Source organism: Barbus barbus, assembly GCF_936440315.1.
Source record: "Barbus barbus genome assembly, chromosome: 29".
Taxonomy (NCBI): Eukaryota; Metazoa; Chordata; class Actinopteri; order Cypriniformes; family Cyprinidae; genus Barbus; species Barbus barbus.
Genome location: NC_136757.1, coordinates 24,684,164 through 24,703,336, shown reverse-complemented (window position 1 = coordinate 24,703,336; position 19,173 = coordinate 24,684,164). Strand labels below are relative to the sequence as shown.

The window sequence follows — 19,173 nt, the reverse complement described above, 5'->3', positions numbered from 1 at the left end:
TTACTTAAGTCAACATGAAATAACAATGGCTAGTCATTTGAATCTGCCATATTTCTGAGTGAAACTAGGTTTTTCTGGCATTGCCTCTTTTTCTAGCAGGACTTTTATCCAAGTGGGAGTTAATTGGATTGTGAAGTGGGTGTTAAAGTTACATAGCAAAATGAAGCCAGATGGTTAAAGGGGAGGGATTTAGAAATGGTGTGTTAGGGAAAGTGATTACATTTAATTGAATGATTACAGAGACGAGCATTTATTTTTTTGGGAGTAACATGCACCAACAAATTTTTCACAATAAGACCAAGAATGTGTATTAAGAAAGTACATGTGGTCAATTCTTATTTCATGTAGACTTTAAGGCTTGTGTTTATTACCTTCAAATCCTTTGAAAGGTGTGACAGGATGTTTATTTTGTAGAAGGGATTGATTGTCCAGGACAAATGGCACCAGCAAGGATTTGAGTAGCACATCGGTGTGAGATTTGCGGGATCTGACAAAGACTTATTTTTCTCATTGTATTGATCTCTTTGGCTTTAGTACAGTATTTTCTTGTATGTGATAATGTATGCCGTAACTCAACTGTACCAATATACCCATGTCTTGAATAGCCTACTGAAAATGTTATTTTCCTCTCATGCAAACTGTTTGTGTCCACCACGCCTGGGTTTTTGATCATATTTGTTGACATATTTATCGTTTATCTAGTAACGTGCAGCTCCTCTTCTGGCCTAATCTCTGCACCTCTTCAACCAATGGAGCTGTATGCATTACAGCTGACAGATCGTGATGAACTCTGACCATAGCATGAACTGTGGGAGGCACACTGGTATCTAAACACATTAAAGTGTAATAAACTTACAGCCCCTGTTACGAGTTAAATAAACACTAACGTTAAAGTAGTAGATGGCCTGCTTCTCTGAAGGGGCGTGTTCTTACTATCTGGCGAGCTACTAACTATCGAACCAGGCAGCGGCGGTTGTAGTCGAAGCTGAAAATAGCCAGCTAGCTTTGTTGCTCCCGTCTAATATAACTCCGAGTCGACGAGAAGTTAAAATGCTGGAAATTAATCTAAATTCATGAGTGCGCAGAAGACATTTGCAGGAGGAAACTATGGAAGATTGAGAGACGGGAGACATTTTATCGGCGAATTTTTACCGGCTTTTCGGCCAAGCCACCAGCTTAAACAGCCTTCGCAAAAAGCTTCTGCATCTCCACCGAAGTTGTGGTCGGAAAATACGGTAAATTGTCTGGTTTTTAATGTGTATTATATGTTTGTCGCCTATTTAAGTTGTGAGGTGAGTGTCAACGGTCGCTTTGCTCGGCTGGCTGCTTGGATACCGCACGCGGCGTTTCTGTGATGTTTACCCGGGCTAGAGTGGCTAACTAGCCCGCCAGCTTTAGCAGCCTCGGCGTTTCGATCGCCTCGGCGTTTATCAGCGAGCATATTCGTTTAAATGCCGTCTGAGAGCAACAGTTTTATGATTTAAAGAGGTAGCGGTGTTGTCATTGTTTATTTTTGTGTAAAGGGGTTCTAGGGAAACTTAGCTGAATCTGAAGTTCTGTTGGACTGTAAATATGGCTGACGTTTCGTTCTCGAATCGAGGACGCGCAACCTAACTATTATCCTGTGTGATACTTTTTCTCGCCGCTGATTGGCTAGACGGTGAGGGTGGACGGCTGTGATTGGTTGTTTAAGTACGAGAGGTTGATAAACTTCTCAGCCTCTTGTGGTCGTTTCACTTTAGGTGAAAAATTCCCCAAAACTCCACTTTAAGTTTCACAGTATACCCCCCTGAAGTGTTTAAGGTAGTTGATACGAATGTATTACTTCGATGTGACTCTGTATTACGATTTAAAAGTGGTTTTAGCGTTGACCGTAAGAGGGCGAACTGCTTGAGGCCTTGAGATCAAAAGTCCCGCCCATTGGACAACAAAAATAAAAACACTGTAACTTGAACTTAATTCTTCCAGTGAGTTTGTGTAATCGAATGTTCGTACTTAATTAAACTAGCAATGGATACATTTACATACCAATACACTAATTTCATATTAAAATGTATGGATTTGTACTTTTACATATTTATCTCACTTGATAGTTGATGTTCGAACTAACTTATAAACATGTTACTGTTTTGGTGCTGAATACTTGGGTAATTTGAGTATTTCGTTAAATGTTTCTGTAGAATAATTTATTCTATTATGCAACTTTTTTATAATTTCTAAAAACTTGTGATTTTATTTGTGTTGACATATATTAAAAATATCCTCCACAATATGTAACAACATTTTTTTAAATTTGGTTACTGGTTAAAATTATGCAAACAAGAAAAGATGAGAAAAGGTGGCAGGATATAATAATATAATATTACATGGCCAGGAAGCCTATACTTTTACATGTAAACAAAACATTGCAGTGTTTAGTTTAACAGCTGGCCACATTGATTTTGTCATTTTGATTTTAATTTGAAAATGTATTATTCTATTATGTAAATATTACATTTTTGGATAGTTTTTTTTATATCTAACAATGCAATAATGCATATTAGAATAATTAAAATAGACATCATAATTTACTATTTAGTTGTGCAAGCAATAAAATAAGTAAAAATATAAAGATGGTATAATAATAAAAAGGGGTGAATCTGCACATGAGTCAATATTGCATTTATCAATTATGTGGCCGAATAGCCTTTTTTGATTTTTGTTTTGTTTATTATTATTTGTATTATTTTTTACATTTATACAAAACACTACAGTGTTGTTTAAAGCCATACATATAAAATGAATAAATAAAAAGATCACCAGCATGTCATGATGCGGGTTGTGACCACTTCCAGGAAATTAGAATATTTACAGATACATGACTCAGTCGACCATGGGTGATGTGAAAACTTCTTAGTGTTAACTATTTGGCAAGGACAGTTGCACATTGGTATCTTTGTGTTTTGTAAATCAATTAGGAATCTTATGCTTGTTCTTTTTCTCTTTTGTCCACACAGGTCAAGGTACAAAGGGGCAGCGTGGTGTGAGTCCCCATGAGAAAACCACGACGGAGGGGAGGCCTGGCCGGGGCCCAAAGTGATGCCGCGGACACAGGTTCAGCAGGTAGAGGGGCGTCACAGCCACGCTCACTCTCTCCCTACCGGCTGAAGGTTTCACCCACCAGAGAAACCCTAACATACGCCCAGGCTCAGAAGATCGTGGAGGTGGACCTGGATGGAAGACTGCATCGGATCAGCATATTTGACCCCTTGATGGTGATCACTGAAGATGAGATGACAGCTCAGGACATTGCAGAGTGCAACAGTAACAAAGAGAACAGCGAGCAGTCATCGGTGACCACCGCCGTCAGCTCCCCACGACGAACGGCAGCCCATAGAGGGAAAAAGAAAGATGTGAAGCAGTTGTCTTCGTCTTCATCACAAAACCACAGCTCCAACTCTCACGGACAATCTCAGATGCATTCGAGCGTGAACAGCCACCATGGCACCTTACCCAAACCCACTTTCAGAGAACAAGAGTCTTATGAACCGGTCGAGGCACCTCCTCGTCCTTCGGCATACTACCGTTACATTGAGAAGTCCAGTGAAGAGATGGAAACGGATGCGGAGTATGACATGGACGAGGAGGACACAGCCTGGCTGGAGCTGCTGAACGAAAGACGATCTTCGGAAGGCCATCCGCAAGTGCCACCCGACACTTTCGAACTCCTGATAGATCGTCTAGAAAAAGAGTCGTTCTTAGAGTCGCGAAGCCAAGCGCCCTCGCAGAGCATCATCGATGAAGACGCCTTCTGCTGCGTGTGCCTCGATGACGAATGTCTCAACAGTAACGTCATCCTGTTTTGTGACATCTGCAACCTGGCTGTGCACCAGGAGTGTTACGGCGTTCCCTACATCCCTGAGGGCCAGTGGCTCTGTCGCTGTTGCCTGCAGTCGCCCTCTCGCCCCGTGGACTGCGTGCTTTGCCCGAATCGGGGCGGAGCGTTTAAACAGACCAGCGACGGGCGATGGGCACATGTGGTCTGTGCTATTTGGATCCCGGAGGTGTGTTTCGCTAACACGGTCTTCCTTGAGCCCATCGAGGGCGTGGACAACATTCCACCAGCTAGGTGGAAGCTAACGTGTTACCTGTGCAAGCAGAAAGGTTGCGGAGCGTCCATTCAGTGCCACAAGGCCAACTGTTACACGGCTTTCCATGTAACCTGTGCGCAGAGAGCGGGACTCTTTATGAAAATCGAACCGGTCAGAGAGACTACTGTGAATGGGACTACGTTTTCTGTGAAAAAGACTGCGTTTTGTGAGGCGCACTCTCCGCCTGTGAAGGACGGTTCAGATGATGAAGAGACCGGGGGGAGGGTTTTGGGGTGTCGGGCTAACAGGGGTCGCAGTTCCTACACGCAAACGCCACAGCTTAAGAAGCAGAAACGAAGCAATAAACTGGATTCTAAGCAGCAGCAGAAGAAAGGAAAGAAAGAAGAGGTGTCGAAAAAAGTCACAACGCCTTTGGTCACTGTCCCAGAAATACCTACTCACAGGTAATCGTATTATAAAGTATATCATATTTTATATATTTTAACATACAGTGCCCTCCAAAGTATTGGAACAGTAAAGACAAAATTGCTCTGTTGGCTGTGGAGTCAAGACATTTACAAATATTATTAAAAGATGAATATGAGACAAAACTACAGAATGTCACATTTTATTATTGGGTGATTCAACACATAGATGTTTTACCAGCTAAGAAGTCTTTCTAAGTGATCAGTTGTGTCCTGTTGCATTAATTCTTCAGATATTAAAAGCAGGGAATGTGTCGTATCAGTTATCCATTACTTCTGTATTCTGAATATTGCATTCGATGATGACACACACAAACCAGGATGAAGACGAGGGAGCTGACTTTGAGAGAAAAGCAAGCAATTTGGATGCTAAAGGAAAAGAGGAAGTCAGTTAGAGCTCTAGCAAAAACAAAGGGCATAGAGAAATCAAGAGTTTGGAAACCACCAGTGACACCAGCAACCAACAACGACCTGATCTGCTGATAAAACAACAGTAGTTGATGACAGACAAATCATAAAAGCTGTGAAAATGAATCCTAAAAGACGTGTCTGTATAATCACCAACAACTTCCAGAAAGCTGGGGTGATGCTCTGAGAAGCTGCTGTCCTCAGGAGACTTTGACACAGAATTACAGATGCTGCACAGCAAGATGCAAACCTCTGACCAGCACCAAAAATAGAAAGGCAAGATTAGAGTTTGCAAAAAAGCACAAAGGTGAGCCAGAAGAGTTTTGGAACTGTGTTTATGGACCGATGAGACAAAGATGAACCTTTATCTAAGTGATGGGAAAGCAAAAATGTGGAGAAAAAAAGGGAACTGCAATGATCCCAAGCATACAGCCTCATCTGTAAAGTTGGGAGTACCTGTTCCAGAGACAGCCATGCATACCCATGCCACGACACCACCTCCACCATGCTTTACAGATGAGGCTGTATGCTTGGGATCATTGCAGTTCCCTTTTTTTCTCCACATTTTTGCTTCATTCACCAGATTCATTGGGAAGTGCTTCATATTGCATCAGGACAATGACCCAAAACACCCTGCCAATTCAGTCAAGGAATTTATAAGGGCAAAGAAATGGAAAGTCTGAGATTGCCCAAGTCAATCTCCAGATTTAAATCCGACTGGACATGAATTTCACCAGCTGGAGAGGAGAGTAAAGGCTCCCCAAAACAAGCAACAATTGGGATTGGCTGCATTAAAGGCTGGGAAAAGTATTTCAAAGGATGAGAGCAAGAGTCTGGTGATGTCTATGGGTCACAGACTCACTGCTGTGATTGTGCGCAAGGGATCTGCAACTAAATAATAGCTTTTAATCTTTTATATCTGCCTTATGTTCAACTGTCCCAATACTTATGCTCACATCAATGAGTGGGATGAGCTCTAAAAGTGCTGCTCTTTTTATTTGGTAAAACATTCTCTAGTTTTGTCTCATATTCATCTTTTAATCATATTTGTAAATGTCTTTACTCCACAGCCAACAGAGCAATTTTGTCTTTACTGTTCCAATACTTATGGAGGGCACTGTATATAAAAAAAAAATATAATTTTACATATAGTGTGTGTGTGTATATATATATATATATATATATATATATATATATATATATATATATATATATATATATATATATATATATATATATATATATATATATATATATATATATATATATATATATATATATATATATATATACTGCATTTTTAAATAATAAATATTTAAATTATTGTAAAGTATTAAACAGTATTATATAAGAAAGCTTATGTAATTATTTTGTTGTTCTTTTTTACAGATTGAACAAAATTTCTAAAGATGTGATCATACAGAAGAAGAATCAGTTCATGCAGAGACTTCACAACTATTGGTTACTTAAGCGTCAGTCGCGCAACGGAGTGCCTCTCATTCGTCGTTTACATTCACATCTGCAGGGTCAGAGGAGTGCAGAACAGGTCAGTGTTTATGCATATTTTAATTTTGTAGACATAAGCCACACCTATGGAGTCAAAACAATGCCGCATATATTTGCAAGAGAATTGAAGTTTTGCAAGCGAAAATGAAAGTGTTGAGAAACAATTATGTACTTTTTGTAAACCAAAAATAAAGAATTGCAAAAGAAAATTAAGTATTGTGAGGAAAAAAAGAAGTTTTGCTAATAAAAACAAAATTGCAAAATATAAATGAAACCGAGCAAAAGCATTGATTTTGCAATACATATTTTCCATGGCCATATCTACTAATTTATTGGCAATGCTGCTTTTATTTTGCGTTTCAGTCAAGTTTGAGCTTGCGATACCGTTTTCCCCTTTGCGCTTCACGTTTCTGCGCATCTCACTTTGTGACACTGTTTTGACATGGGGGGGGGGGGGGGGGGGGGTAGTCAAGGGATGGGGGTGTGTACAACAGGCCTGGGCATGCCTCCCTGGAAGTGACGTCATCGGCCCGAGACACAGATCACATCTGATCCAGGCACCGTCATTGAGCAGAGGCATGCGGGTGGATCATTTCCTTTTATTTACTAGCTTTAAAACAAACATGCATGTTTTCATTTTATTAACCTTATTAATAAATGTATATGTGTATTAGCAACGTTTGCTCAAGTTAAAGAAGCTGTTAATATGAACAACTGCTGTTTATTTCTCTCAATGTGCACACTTTTATAGCATCAAAATGTGTTTGGTTTCATTTGGTTAACTAATTGAGTATTAACAGTGCTTGTTTAAAATCTCTTAACCTATGGGAGGACGCCTGCACACAGCGTTCTTCGTTTACATTAGTTCAGAGTTACTGATAGTTTTAATGTAAAAAAAGGCAATTAACTTCATAAACTATACATCGTTAAAAAGTTATGAACGTGATAATACTGTATGTCGTGGCCACGAGTTTAATCATGCATAAATGAACCCTCGTGACCATAGCAACCTGGGATTATCAGAGATTGATGAAATATATTTATCCATCCCACAGTCCATTGATCGTGTCTTTTTATGTAATGTGTATATTAGGCTATTATTATTATAATATAGCCTTGAACATTAAGAGATCGAAATGAAGGGAAAATAAATCAAATACATAACAACGAATATAAAAATATTACCAATAATAATAATAAAATACATGGATTTACAAGACTTGTGGGATGGATAAAAAAATTTCTTGTCGGCCTATTTTATTAGCTTACTTTATGTAACATTTATTAATAATAAAATTCGAATGCTGTTTACATCGTGTGCAATAGAGTCCGGTAGCCTATGGTTAACACTTCAACCACCAGAGGTCGCTGTATACCTAAAAGCACCAGCAGGTAAAGTTTACCCATGCCATGACTACTGTTTTGATATGGCTAAAAACGTATTATGTCACTGTATTATGCCACTGTCTTCGCAATGTCTAGAGTCATAAAATGATTATTTTTAGTCATCAGATATGTTTTTGTCCTGTTGTTTTAAGTTCACAGCTATTTTTAAGCAGGTTACACTAATCACTTTTCTTAATGATGAATATAAACCAGCCTTCAATGACAACGAGAATTTCAAAGAAATAAATACATATTTGGGTGGTGTAATATTATAGCTAATAAAATATTTTAAGATAACCCATGTAATTTAAATGACTAAAATACCCTAAATAGACTATTATAAATAATTCACCACACTGCAAAGGATGTATGATACAATGACAAATTCAAGCACACAGTTTCACCTAATTAATTATTAATTTGTTTAGTTATATCATTTATAATTTGAATAAGATAAGGTAATCATAAAAATTGTTTTATTACATCATAATTCAGTTTTTTTTTTTTTTTTCAGGAATAAATAAGCAGCACAGTAGCAAACCATGAACGATAAACAACTGCAATAAAAAAATAATAATTAATCCAAGGTTTGAACATTTATGAGTTGAGGAATAAACATCTAAAACATCTTCATTTGAATGTGCGTAACACTTACAATGACAGCGCAACAATAAGGGAATTGTGTAAATTTGTCCCGATGGTGCTTATAGGTATAAATGCCCCATTTTTATACTGGTTTTATCTAAACTATTTTTTAACAACAGGGGATTGTAAATAACACAGTTTTAGTAAAAGTCAATTTTTTGTTGAAAATATATTATGTAGCCTATTTGAAAAACAGCCATGGGCAAAATTACCCCGTGGTGGTGTTAATATAATAATTTAATATATATGTTTTATATATATCTTTGATAATCCCAGGTTGCTATGGTCACGCGGGTTTGTTTCCCTATTAATATCTCACAACAAAACCAAACCAAAAAGACTCAAGCTTCGTTTTTTAATCTTCCAGTGACAGTCATTTCTTAATTTATGCCAGGAGTTATGTAAATGAAAACGAAGTCGAGAACGATATGAAGCTTGAGTCTTAGACCTTTTTAATGATGTCTAGTTTATGAAGTTAATTGCCTTTTTTTACATTAAAACTATCAGTAACTCTGAACTAATGTAAACGAAGAACGCTGTGTGCTGGCGTCCTCCCATAGGTTAAGAGATTTTAAACAAGCACTGTTAATACACATTTAGTTAACCAAATGAAACCATACACATTTTGATGCTATAAAAGTGTGCACATTGAGAGAAATAAACAGCAGTTGTTCATATCAACAGCTTCTTTAACTTGAGCAAACGTTGCTAATACACATATACATTTGTTAATAAAATGAAAACATGCATGTTTGTTTTAAAGCTAGTAAATAAAAGGAAATGATCCACCCGCATGCCTCTGCTCAATGACGGTGCCTGGATCAGATGTGATCTGTGTCTCGGGCCGATGACGTCACTTCCAGGGAGGCATGCCCAGGCCTGTTGTACACACCCCCATCCCTTGACTACCCCCCCCCCCCCATGTCAAAACAGTGTCACAAAGTGAGATGCGCAGAAACATGAAGCGCAAAGGGGAAAACGGTATCGCAAGCTCAAACTTGACTGAAACGCAAAATAAAACCAGCATTGCAAATAAATTAGTAGATATGGCCATGGAAAATATGTATTGCAAAATCAATGCTTTTGCTCGGTTTCATTTATATTTTGCAATTCTTTGTTTTTATTAGCAAAACTTTTTTTTTTCTCACAATACTTAATTTTCTTTTGCAATTCTTTATTTTTGTTTGTAATACTTATTTTCTTCTTGCAATACTTCAATTCTCTTGCAAATATATGCGGCATTGTTTTGACGCCATACACACCCCTTATGCACAACTACAGTATCTTACATTGTGTGCATGTTATTGACTGTTATAAACTGTATGTAGGCGGAGCCAGATGAAAAGCTGAATGCTGTGAGAGAAGAGCTGAAATACTGGCAGAAGCTTCGTCACGATCTGGAGCGAGCGCGACTCCTGATCGAGCTCATTCGCAAGAGAGAGAAACTAAAGAGAGAACAGGTAACATACTGAAATGTTACATATGATTACTGTGTATTCTTGCATGATAAAGACAATGAAGTTATCTTGAACCAGAAATGTGGACTCAATTCGAACCAGAGTCATGGTTTTTAAGGTCTGTTTTAACACTGTAAGCAGGATGTAGTTATTTCTGCATTCATATTTACAGCCTCCAGCATAAAACTCGTGCTGAGCCTATTTTTGCCCCATGTAGCGAGCTGAATTGAAAATGTACCATTAAACTATTAATGAACACAATCAATGCAATATAGGCTTTTATGAAGCAACATAAAACACTGAAGTAAACAATTGAATGAAAAAAGAAGCCCGTCTGGCTTGCTGCAAGCAGCACACTTTGTTTTCAATAAATCTTACTAAATCCAGACGAATAAGTAGTTAAAATATACAATATGTTTGATGTAAATTACCATTTGGGTGTAAATGTAACGCCCCTCCTCATGAAAATTTTAATTTGTGAGGATCAAGTTTTTGCTAGTTCTCAATTGGTTTTGAAAACTGCTTTTCAATTGCTCACTCCCAATAATCATTTCATAATTCATAGCTGTTATCGAAGATATTTTTTTTTTCCTGTATAGAGCTGAAGCTCTGTTGAGCAGCAGAAATTCTGTCATTGTGAAAGTACAGCACAAGCCTGCTGTTGCCGTTATGCTGCAGTGTAAAGCGAGCATAAGAGTCAGGCTGTGACTTGATTTGGCAAATATTGCATGTGGAATTAGTCATTGCTTGAGATTTGGCTTGGCTGCTTTTTCAGCCGGGCAAAACCACATGTGACATCTTATACTATGGCACATTTTTAACGTGAATACGTTTCTGCCACTTCCTTTGCAACTAATTGGTGGTTGGGAAAGGAAATAATGTATGAGCGTTAGTGCAACTGAACATACTGACAAACTAATTTGCTACTTGCTGTTTTAATATTAATATAACTTACGGGGAGGGAATGTTCACATTCAAAGGAACATTTTATTGGATAGAAATGTATATGCCTGTGCATGGAAAAACTAGTCATTACTTTATTTTGTCCAAGTTTTCTGGAAGATTAAGAATTTAAAAAGGGTTTTAAATAAATTGAAATTTGCTCAAATTTAGTTGTCAACATTTAGAACTACATATTGATGACCTCAGAGCTCACAGACATGGACTAAAAGCCACAGAACTGTCATTTTCATGAATAGGACCCATGACCATATAAGAATTTGTCAGGTGTCTCACCATATAACCATGTGTTGCTTCTGTAGGTAAAGATTCACCAGGCTGTGACTGAGCATCAGTTAACTCCGGTCCTGGTACTGCTGCGGTCCACTTTAGAACAGCTTCAGGAGAAAGATAATGCAGAAATATTTGCACAGCCTGTCAACTTGAAAGAGGTGTGTCTATTTTATGTACATTCATACACACTACTGTTCAAAACTTTGTGAAAGAAGTCTCTTATGTTCACAAAGACTGCCTTTATTTGATCAAAAATATAATATAAACTGTAATATTGTGAAATATTAACCAAAAAAAGAGAATTTTCAGTAGCCAGTATTCTAGTCTTCATTGTCACACGATCCTTCAGAAATCATTCTAATATGCTGATTTGCTGCTTAAATAACATTTCTTATTATTAATGTTGAAAACAGTTGTGCTGCTTAATATTTATGTGAAAACCGTAATATATTTTTCAGGATTATTTGATGAATAGAAAGTCCAAAAGAACAGCATTTATTTGAAATACACAAACATTTAAACAGTAATGTAAATGTGTCAAGTCATTATCGATTAATATGTGGCACAGGTAATTTTTTGCATATTGGCCAATATTACAGCTTTAAAAATGAATTTATCCATTAAAGTGCCCCTATTATGGGTAATGAAAGGTTCATATTTTGGTTTTGGGAGTCCTCAACAACAGATTGACATGCATGCACGGTCTAAAAACACTTTCGTTTTCTTATAATATGCTTTTTTTTTTTTTTTACTTATTTGCTCAATGACTCCCAAACGATTCGCTCAACGATTCATTTTTCCAAACTCCTCCTTTGCGTGACGCTAATCTGCGGTGATTGGTCCGATTGTGGTCTCATTTTCATTTCATCATGTCTGTAACGCCTGTTAAACCAGTGTTTGTGAGCACAGTGCTGCTTTGTGTACAGCTTTACTGGGGAAACCGCTATTTTTACTGCTCCAAAAGAATGAATTTGCATTTTCATTTAGACCAATGCGAAAAGACCAACAAGTGGGTGGGTAATATGCTAATGTTTCATGTTGACATCAACATGAAACTGCTTGGGATTTGTTTTAAAAACTAATGGACGATATATATATTTATTTCTAATATCTTTATATTGAAGTTTCAGTCTCACAGAAACTGTACTCTTGGGTTCTCAGGTCCCAGATTACCTGGAGTTTATCACGCACCCCATGGACTTCTCCACCATAAAATCCAAATTGGAGGCTCATAAATATCGCTCCGTCACTGACCTTGAGGCTGATTTCAACCTCATGATCAATAACTGCCTGCTTTATAATGCTAAAGACACTGTGTTTTACCAAGCTGCAATACGCCTGAGGGACCTAGGGGGCGCTATCCTGAGGCACGCTCAGAGACAAGCCCAAAACACAGGCTTCGACCTGGACACGGGCATGCACCTGGCAGAATCGCCACATAAAAATGACTACTACCGCTGCACTTTGGAAGATGGTGAGTAGTTAACAAGAAATCATATAAAACTAAATGCCAACAGTAACATGTTGGCAGTGGTAAAGTGCCTACAATTGGGTGAGATTTCTTGACTTTTATTGTAACATAACATCATTTAGCTTTAACCTTTTAAGTTATTTTTCCAAGATGCCAATGGCATTATGTTTACCTTTTGTTCTTTGTTACTAATGGTTGGTTTTGTTGTGTCTGTGTGTGTGTGTAGTCGACACGCTGCTAGACCCTGATAATCGATTGCACATGACGACGGAAAACCAGTTGAGGGAGCTGCTAGATAAATTAGATGTGGTGACATCCATGCGCTCAAGTGGTGCACGCACACGCCGTGTACGCCTGCTACGGCGAGAAATCAACAACGTCCGCTATAAACAGCAGTCGCGGAACTCGCACATGCTCAATGGAGACCTCAAAGAGGAAGACGAGGAGGAGGATGAAGACAAGGAGATGGATGGTGAACATAACCTGTCATCGTCAGATAAAGGTCAGACTTGACTATGGTTGGGAATCAAGAACTGGTTCATTTCAGTTAATGTTCCATAATTCCAGATCAGTTTTTATTTTTATTTTTTTATATTAGAACCAAATGTTTTTCATGACGTGCATTTCTGTTACGGTATTTGAATGTCTACATTCTTTTTAAAGTTGGCATGAAATGTAAATTCAACATATTTTCTAAATGCATGTTATGATTGTAAGCAATTCATCAATGCAAGTGTTTCGTTAAAAAAAAAAAAAAAGAAATTTGACCTTGTAATTTTTAATTAAAAAAATCATATCTCTGGGTACTTTGGAGAATCGAGCATTCACTCTGGTCACATATGCAGTAGTATCACATCGGTTACATCTCAATTTTTATAAATTGATTAAAAATAGTCACAAATTATTCTTGAACTCCGATTCAAACCAGTAGATCCAGTAAATAATTTACTAACTCTAAACTGTTCTTGACTTAAGCCCTGTTCAAATGAAAATCTACATAACAGTAAATATATTAACATCCCACCTATGCATGATAACTTAGTTTATTATAAGTACGCACTGCAGTTTTGTCATCTACCACTTTAAATGCTCAAGCTCTTTAAAGCAGGATGCAGTTCTGATTGGCTGTCAGTGTGTTTTATTGTTTATCAGCTTTGAGAAAAATTATTTTGAAATGGATTCCAAAGATATTGTTCCACTGTGCTGTTATTAGCTGTGTTTCCATCCACCTATTTTTATGCGCATTTTGGAATATCGCATAAAAAACCGCTGGCTGGAAACGCCAAGATGAGTAGGATAAACGTTTTATCCGATAAGGAAAAAATGTGCGTAAACTATGATGGAAACACATTTACCTATAAATTCCACTATGTGCATCAAAAGTCATGTTACTTTGCACGATGGGACGGGATAACTTGACTAACCAGCGGACCGATCTCGTTGCACAGCATCTGAAATGTTGTTTTGGTGGTTCTGAAATGCCTGAGCAAAGTCTGTCATCAATGTATTTCTGTATAATTGTCTTACATGACTGCATTCCCAAACAGCTGGCATCCATCTCCAAAAGCAATGACAGCATTTATTTATTTATTTATTATTAATGATAGCATCTGCTCGCTCTGATATGAAAAATATTCAACTCAGTTGCTTCTCCTACTTTTCTTAGTGCTATTTAGTGCCAGTTTATCAGGAAGTGACGATTTTGTTCTCCTTGGATCGTTGGATGGAGATTTGCATCTTTGGATGTAAACATAGCTCTTGTTATAGTTGTGGGTTGCTTTTCTTTTAAATTTAGAATGAATTATAACTTTGATTATTGTTATAGTTACCATCCTTGGTGCGAATAGGCCTTTACTCCAAATTCTCAACTTGTTACTTTCATCATGTCTAACTCATAATTAACTTTTACTAATATGTACTTGGGTATGTAGTTAGAAATTGTAAAGTGGAACCAGAACCATCCCTTCAGCAAAATGTTAGATTTCTCATTCAGCAATGCCAGTCTGATTCCAGATTTATTTATTTTTTTTGTAACATCTGGTTGTTGTTGTTCATCTAGATGACTGTAAATCAACCCCCCCACCTATGCTGGAACCCACAGGCCTGGCTTTATCCCCTCCACCAGCCAACACCCACCAAGAACCGCCAACCCTCCGACCCATGACATCCGACCCCAGGACGTCCCCATGCCCACCTAAGCGCCCCAAACTCAACAGCGACAGCCAAGAGGCCGATTCAAACGCCGTACCTGTGAACAGCTGCACCAAACCTGAGGACTGCCCACCCGAAAACAAACTGATCAACGGCCTCTCCTCCACAGAGTCACCGACCCGGCCTGCCACAGGAGGGGTCGGCCGGCGGACGTCCGTCCTTTTCAAAAAAGCAAAAAATGGAGCAAAGCTCCAGCGTGAGAGAGACAATCAGATGCAGAACGGAAGTAGGGAGGAGGCTATCCCAGAACCTGCACGCACACCCAACTGCACCGCCACCGTCAAGACTGAAATTTCAGCCCAGCCAAAACCTTCAACACCTCCGCCCATATCAACCCCGGCCAAACAGAGAGCAAGAAGCCGCAGCTGTAGTCCAGAGCGCGAGAGAACGCCCCCTCGACTAACTCTAGAGCCTGGTAAAGAGAACAACTGCTTTACATGATGCATTTTAAATGATTTTGTGATGGGTTTACTTGAAGGGTACTATGATTTTTGTGGGGAAAATGTTATTGCAGATTTTCTTGATTAAAAATTACATTTGAAAATGAAAATGCATTTGTTAAAAATTATTTTGGTGAAAGCTCCAGGTTTGCATAATTTGGCAAAAATGTGATTATATATCATTATGGAAAAAATAATTTATATAATAATTATATAAATAATTCATTATTGCTTTAAAATATTTTAAAAAAACATAATGCTATCGTACAAGTATATTCTACAGGTATTTAGGAAAAATAATAAACTTTTTACTGTCCAGCTGTAAAATTACAATACTAATATTTGTTCTAATTTCTTCATTTTCTAATATTTAACCATCGAGCTTTTAATTGTAACCTTGTCTTATTTACTTGTAAAATAACTGCTGTCACCCCTGTGGGTTTTTATATGCTTTAAACAATATGCAAGTGTGCTTATGGTTGCGGCATCATAACCATTACAAACTCGCTATTGTATCACAGTTTCCATAACTGGGTGAAGGCATAGGAGGGATAACTGCGTTTCATTTTACAAAGCATGTTCAGTCTTGTTTTTCATACCCACTGAAATTGTGGTATGGATAATACTTTATACTAATGAAACCTTTCTCTCTCTCTATATATATATATATATATTTTTTTTTTTTTTTTTTAGCTCTCACCAACGGATTCAGAAAGCACAAAGATGGCGGCTCTGACTCAGAATGCAGCTCATCTCCGACTCTCAGAGAACTGTAAGAGGAAAAACGAAAGCCTGAAACCTCTCTACATCATATAGCTCAGATGTGCAGTTAACTGATCATGTCTGTTGCTTTCAGTGTCTCGACCCCTAAAAAGAGCCGAGGGAAACCTGCTTTGTCCAAAGTCCCTTTTTTAGAAACCGTTAACGGAGACTCTGACTACACTGGGACTGGTAAGAAATAAAACAAATATATTGACATTTCAAAGGGATTCATTTATTTTTTGAGTGCACAAGTGGATACTACAATCCTTGTTCTATGCAGATGTTCTGTCAAACGGGGATGCGCCTGAACCTGAACCTCTGGATTTGGTGTGGGCCAAAAGCAGAGGATATCCGTCCTACCCTGCTCTGGTGAGAGAGGGCGCTCTACATTCATATTGTGTGAAAACAACACATTGGTTCAATTATTTTGAGTTACGCATACAAGTCAATATCTTTAACAACTTTAAAAAAAAAATTAAAAAGTCTTTTATGCTTGAGAATTTTACCAGCCTTTCACAATAATGGGACAGGCCTGACATCAGAAGTGTCCTTGTTTACATCATTAATACACATTCCTGGTCTGATTATGAATTATTCCTGAGTCCAGGGATTATCAAGTTTTTTTTGTCAGTCAAATCCCTTTGACCTAAAACACAGTTAATATTTCAGTAGTGTAATAATGGCAGTCATTTAACAGCGTATTCAGTTCTCTAGTTAATTGTCACATGACTTTTTTTTTTTTTTTCCATACGTTTTATTTTGATTTATATTTGTTTTTGTTTCAATTAAATAAATGATTGTACATTTTTATATTTTTGATTTAATTATTAGTTTCATCAGCTCGCTTCACTGGTAAATTCATTGCTTTTATGATTTGTTAGATTTTTTTTTATTATTATTAAAAATTAATAACATTTAATAATGAATTTTATTAGCAGTAAAATTTACTTCTAATTTAGTCAAATAAATTAATTTAGCATTTTTAGGATTTAATTAATTATAAGCATTTAATCAACTCATGAACCCTCTGCAGTTCCATCAACAAATAAAATATTTAAATGTTTTCGGTTTTTATTTTGATTTTTTTATTATATTTTTATTTTATTAAAATAAATAAATTTAATTAACATTTTTATTATTTAATTACCACCTTTGTTGACTCTCAAATCAAAGTTTGGAAAAACCCTGCATTAGTCCATGTTATTTAAAAATGTTTTCAATTTTATTCACTTCTATGACACATTTTCTTTTTGGATAATAAATTACTAATCACTCATTCTCAACTTCTCATGTGCCCTATATATATATATGTATGTATATGTATATTATTTTTTTTTTTTTCTTCACCAAATAGCCTGTTTTTGGGGTTGTGAACAGTGTTAAAGCAAACCACTGGTCTGAATTGCTCTTATTTTGTAGATCATAGATCCAGACATGCCTCGGGAGGGTCTTCTGCATAATGGAGTTCCCATCCCTGTGCCTCCGCTTGACGTGCTGCACCTTGGTGAGCAGAGACGGGAAGAAGCCGGCGAGAAACTCTTCCTGGTTCTCTTCTTCGACAACAAACGCACATGGTGAGCACAGCACTGGGGATTTACTTTGTTTTCCTTCAGCTTTATCCTCCAGACTTTGCATTTTCAAATGTCCATGGTAAGTATCTGCTGCCTTTAATGCTTTCAGAAGGAACTGACAGTGAGTTTTCTGTTCTTATGTCTGTCTCTGCAGGCAGTGGCTGCCACGAGATAAAGTGATCCCTCTTGGCGTTGACGACACGGCCGACAAACTGCGAATGATGGAGGGCAAGAAGACCAGTATCCGGAAGTCCGTGCAGGTGGCCTACGACCGAGCTATTATGCACTTGAGCCGAGTTCGAGGAGATAATGGTTTTGTCGGCTCCAACTACATGTAGAACAGAAACGCCAACCGCATCTGTCCTAACGTACCACTCACATGGGCTTTCTAAGGGAGGCTGAGGGCCATTTGGTTAGTGCACCAGGTACTAGACTCCTGATCATTCAGTTCAGTTTAGTTTATCCATGTGTTCATGACACAACCCACTCAGTCATTTCAGATTGAGGACAGGAAAGTACAGTGGCTTCTACCAATAATTAGCTTTTAAGGTGATGACGAGTCTAAATCACATAGACTCAGAGTTTTAGCGTTTCGGTACATTTCAGAGCAATTAATTTCTGAAAAATTAATTTTAAATGAATGAACTTAAAGAATATAAACGTTTGAATGAATCACTGCCATTTTCTTAAGATAGCTTTTTACTTTTTAAAGTTTTACAAACCACTTCTTGTATATTGTAGACACTTGTGTATATAAGTATGTTTTTTTTATCATAGTATCTAATTTAATTTTTTTCTTCTCTTGTTTCTTGCGAAATAAATTGCCTGGAGGAATGAAGAAATGAAGGTTGTGTATATACGTGTAAAAAGATTTTCAGATGAACTGACTTCCTACATAGTTTATCCTGCTTGTCTTTGATATCGGATGGTGTGAGCGTGTTCATATACATGTACATTAACGGCATATGATCGTGTATGTATGTGTATATGTACCGACTCACGGTTGTCTGTGGTTAAATATATTCTCATTTTTGATACAAAAAAGTAATTTATTTATGGACGGTAAAGAGATAAAGCGTATTATATTGGTTCAAGATGGAAAGCAGATCTCTTATTTAAGATGATAAACTATTGCATAGGCTTTTAAGATCTAACTTCACATGTGCTTTCAGATCCTGGTTTAGTTCTTTCTCAAATGTTTGAGGGATGGTGATGATGATGACGACATGTGGTACACTTGCTGTTATTACCTTCAAGCACAGAACGTTGTATTTATTGTAGAAAGTTGTGGAGCTTTTGTTCACCGTTTCTAAGATGGACCCTCTAAGAAATTTTAAGCTTGTACAAACTGCAGATTTTACCTACCCACCAAATAACCTGTCTCAAACAGTATTTTCTCATGCGGGAAATAAATGTTTTATGGAAACTCTACTATGGCTTTGTTAATATATTGATGTTTTATGACCATAAGCTGTTTTTCTTTATTATAGACGTAATGCATTTGTTTTTTTTGGAATTAACATTGTAA

General features: G+C 37.4%; 1 protein-coding gene across 2 annotated transcripts; it reads left to right on the top strand.

Moving 5' to 3' along the window:
* The first annotated feature begins 956 nt into the window (after positions 1-956).
* Positions 957-19,076, top strand: LOC306849547 (bromodomain and PHD finger-containing protein 3-like). 2 transcript variants are annotated; one of them, XR_013782351.1, is made up of 14 exons: positions 957-1,235; positions 2,997-4,534; positions 6,353-6,509; positions 9,829-9,960; positions 11,220-11,348; positions 12,352-12,664; positions 12,888-13,163; positions 14,721-15,287; positions 16,006-16,084; positions 16,169-16,263; positions 16,355-16,443; positions 17,494-17,648; positions 17,800-18,070; positions 18,477-19,076. XR_013782351.1 is itself a non-coding variant. In XM_079384665.1 (13 exons), exons 2-13 carry the CDS (start codon positions 3,033-3,035, stop codon positions 17,981-17,983), a joined length of 3,678 nt encoding a protein of 1,225 aa, XP_079240791.1. In that variant the 5' UTR covers positions 957-1,235; positions 2,997-3,032; the 3' UTR covers positions 17,984-19,075. The 2 variants fall into 2 exon arrangements, 1 of the variants encoding a protein (XP_079240791.1); XM_079384665.1 differs by having other exon boundaries at positions 17,800-19,075.
* The last annotated feature ends 97 nt before the right edge of the window (positions 19,077-19,173 follow it).

Excerpts from the sequence above, each read along its gene's own strand:
- LOC306849547 (XM_079384665.1), top strand. The coding sequence starts at position 3,033 with ATGAGAAAACCACGACGGAGGGGAGGCCTGGCCGGGGCCCAAAGTGAT. Across the intron at positions 16,264-16,354 it reads CTCTGACTACACTGGGACTG|ATGTTCTGTCAAACGGGGAT; the intron begins GTAAGAAATAAA and ends TGTTCTATGCAG. Across the intron at positions 17,649-17,799 it reads TTCGACAACAAACGCACATG|GCAGTGGCTGCCACGAGATA; the intron begins GTGAGCACAGCA and ends CTGTCTCTGCAG.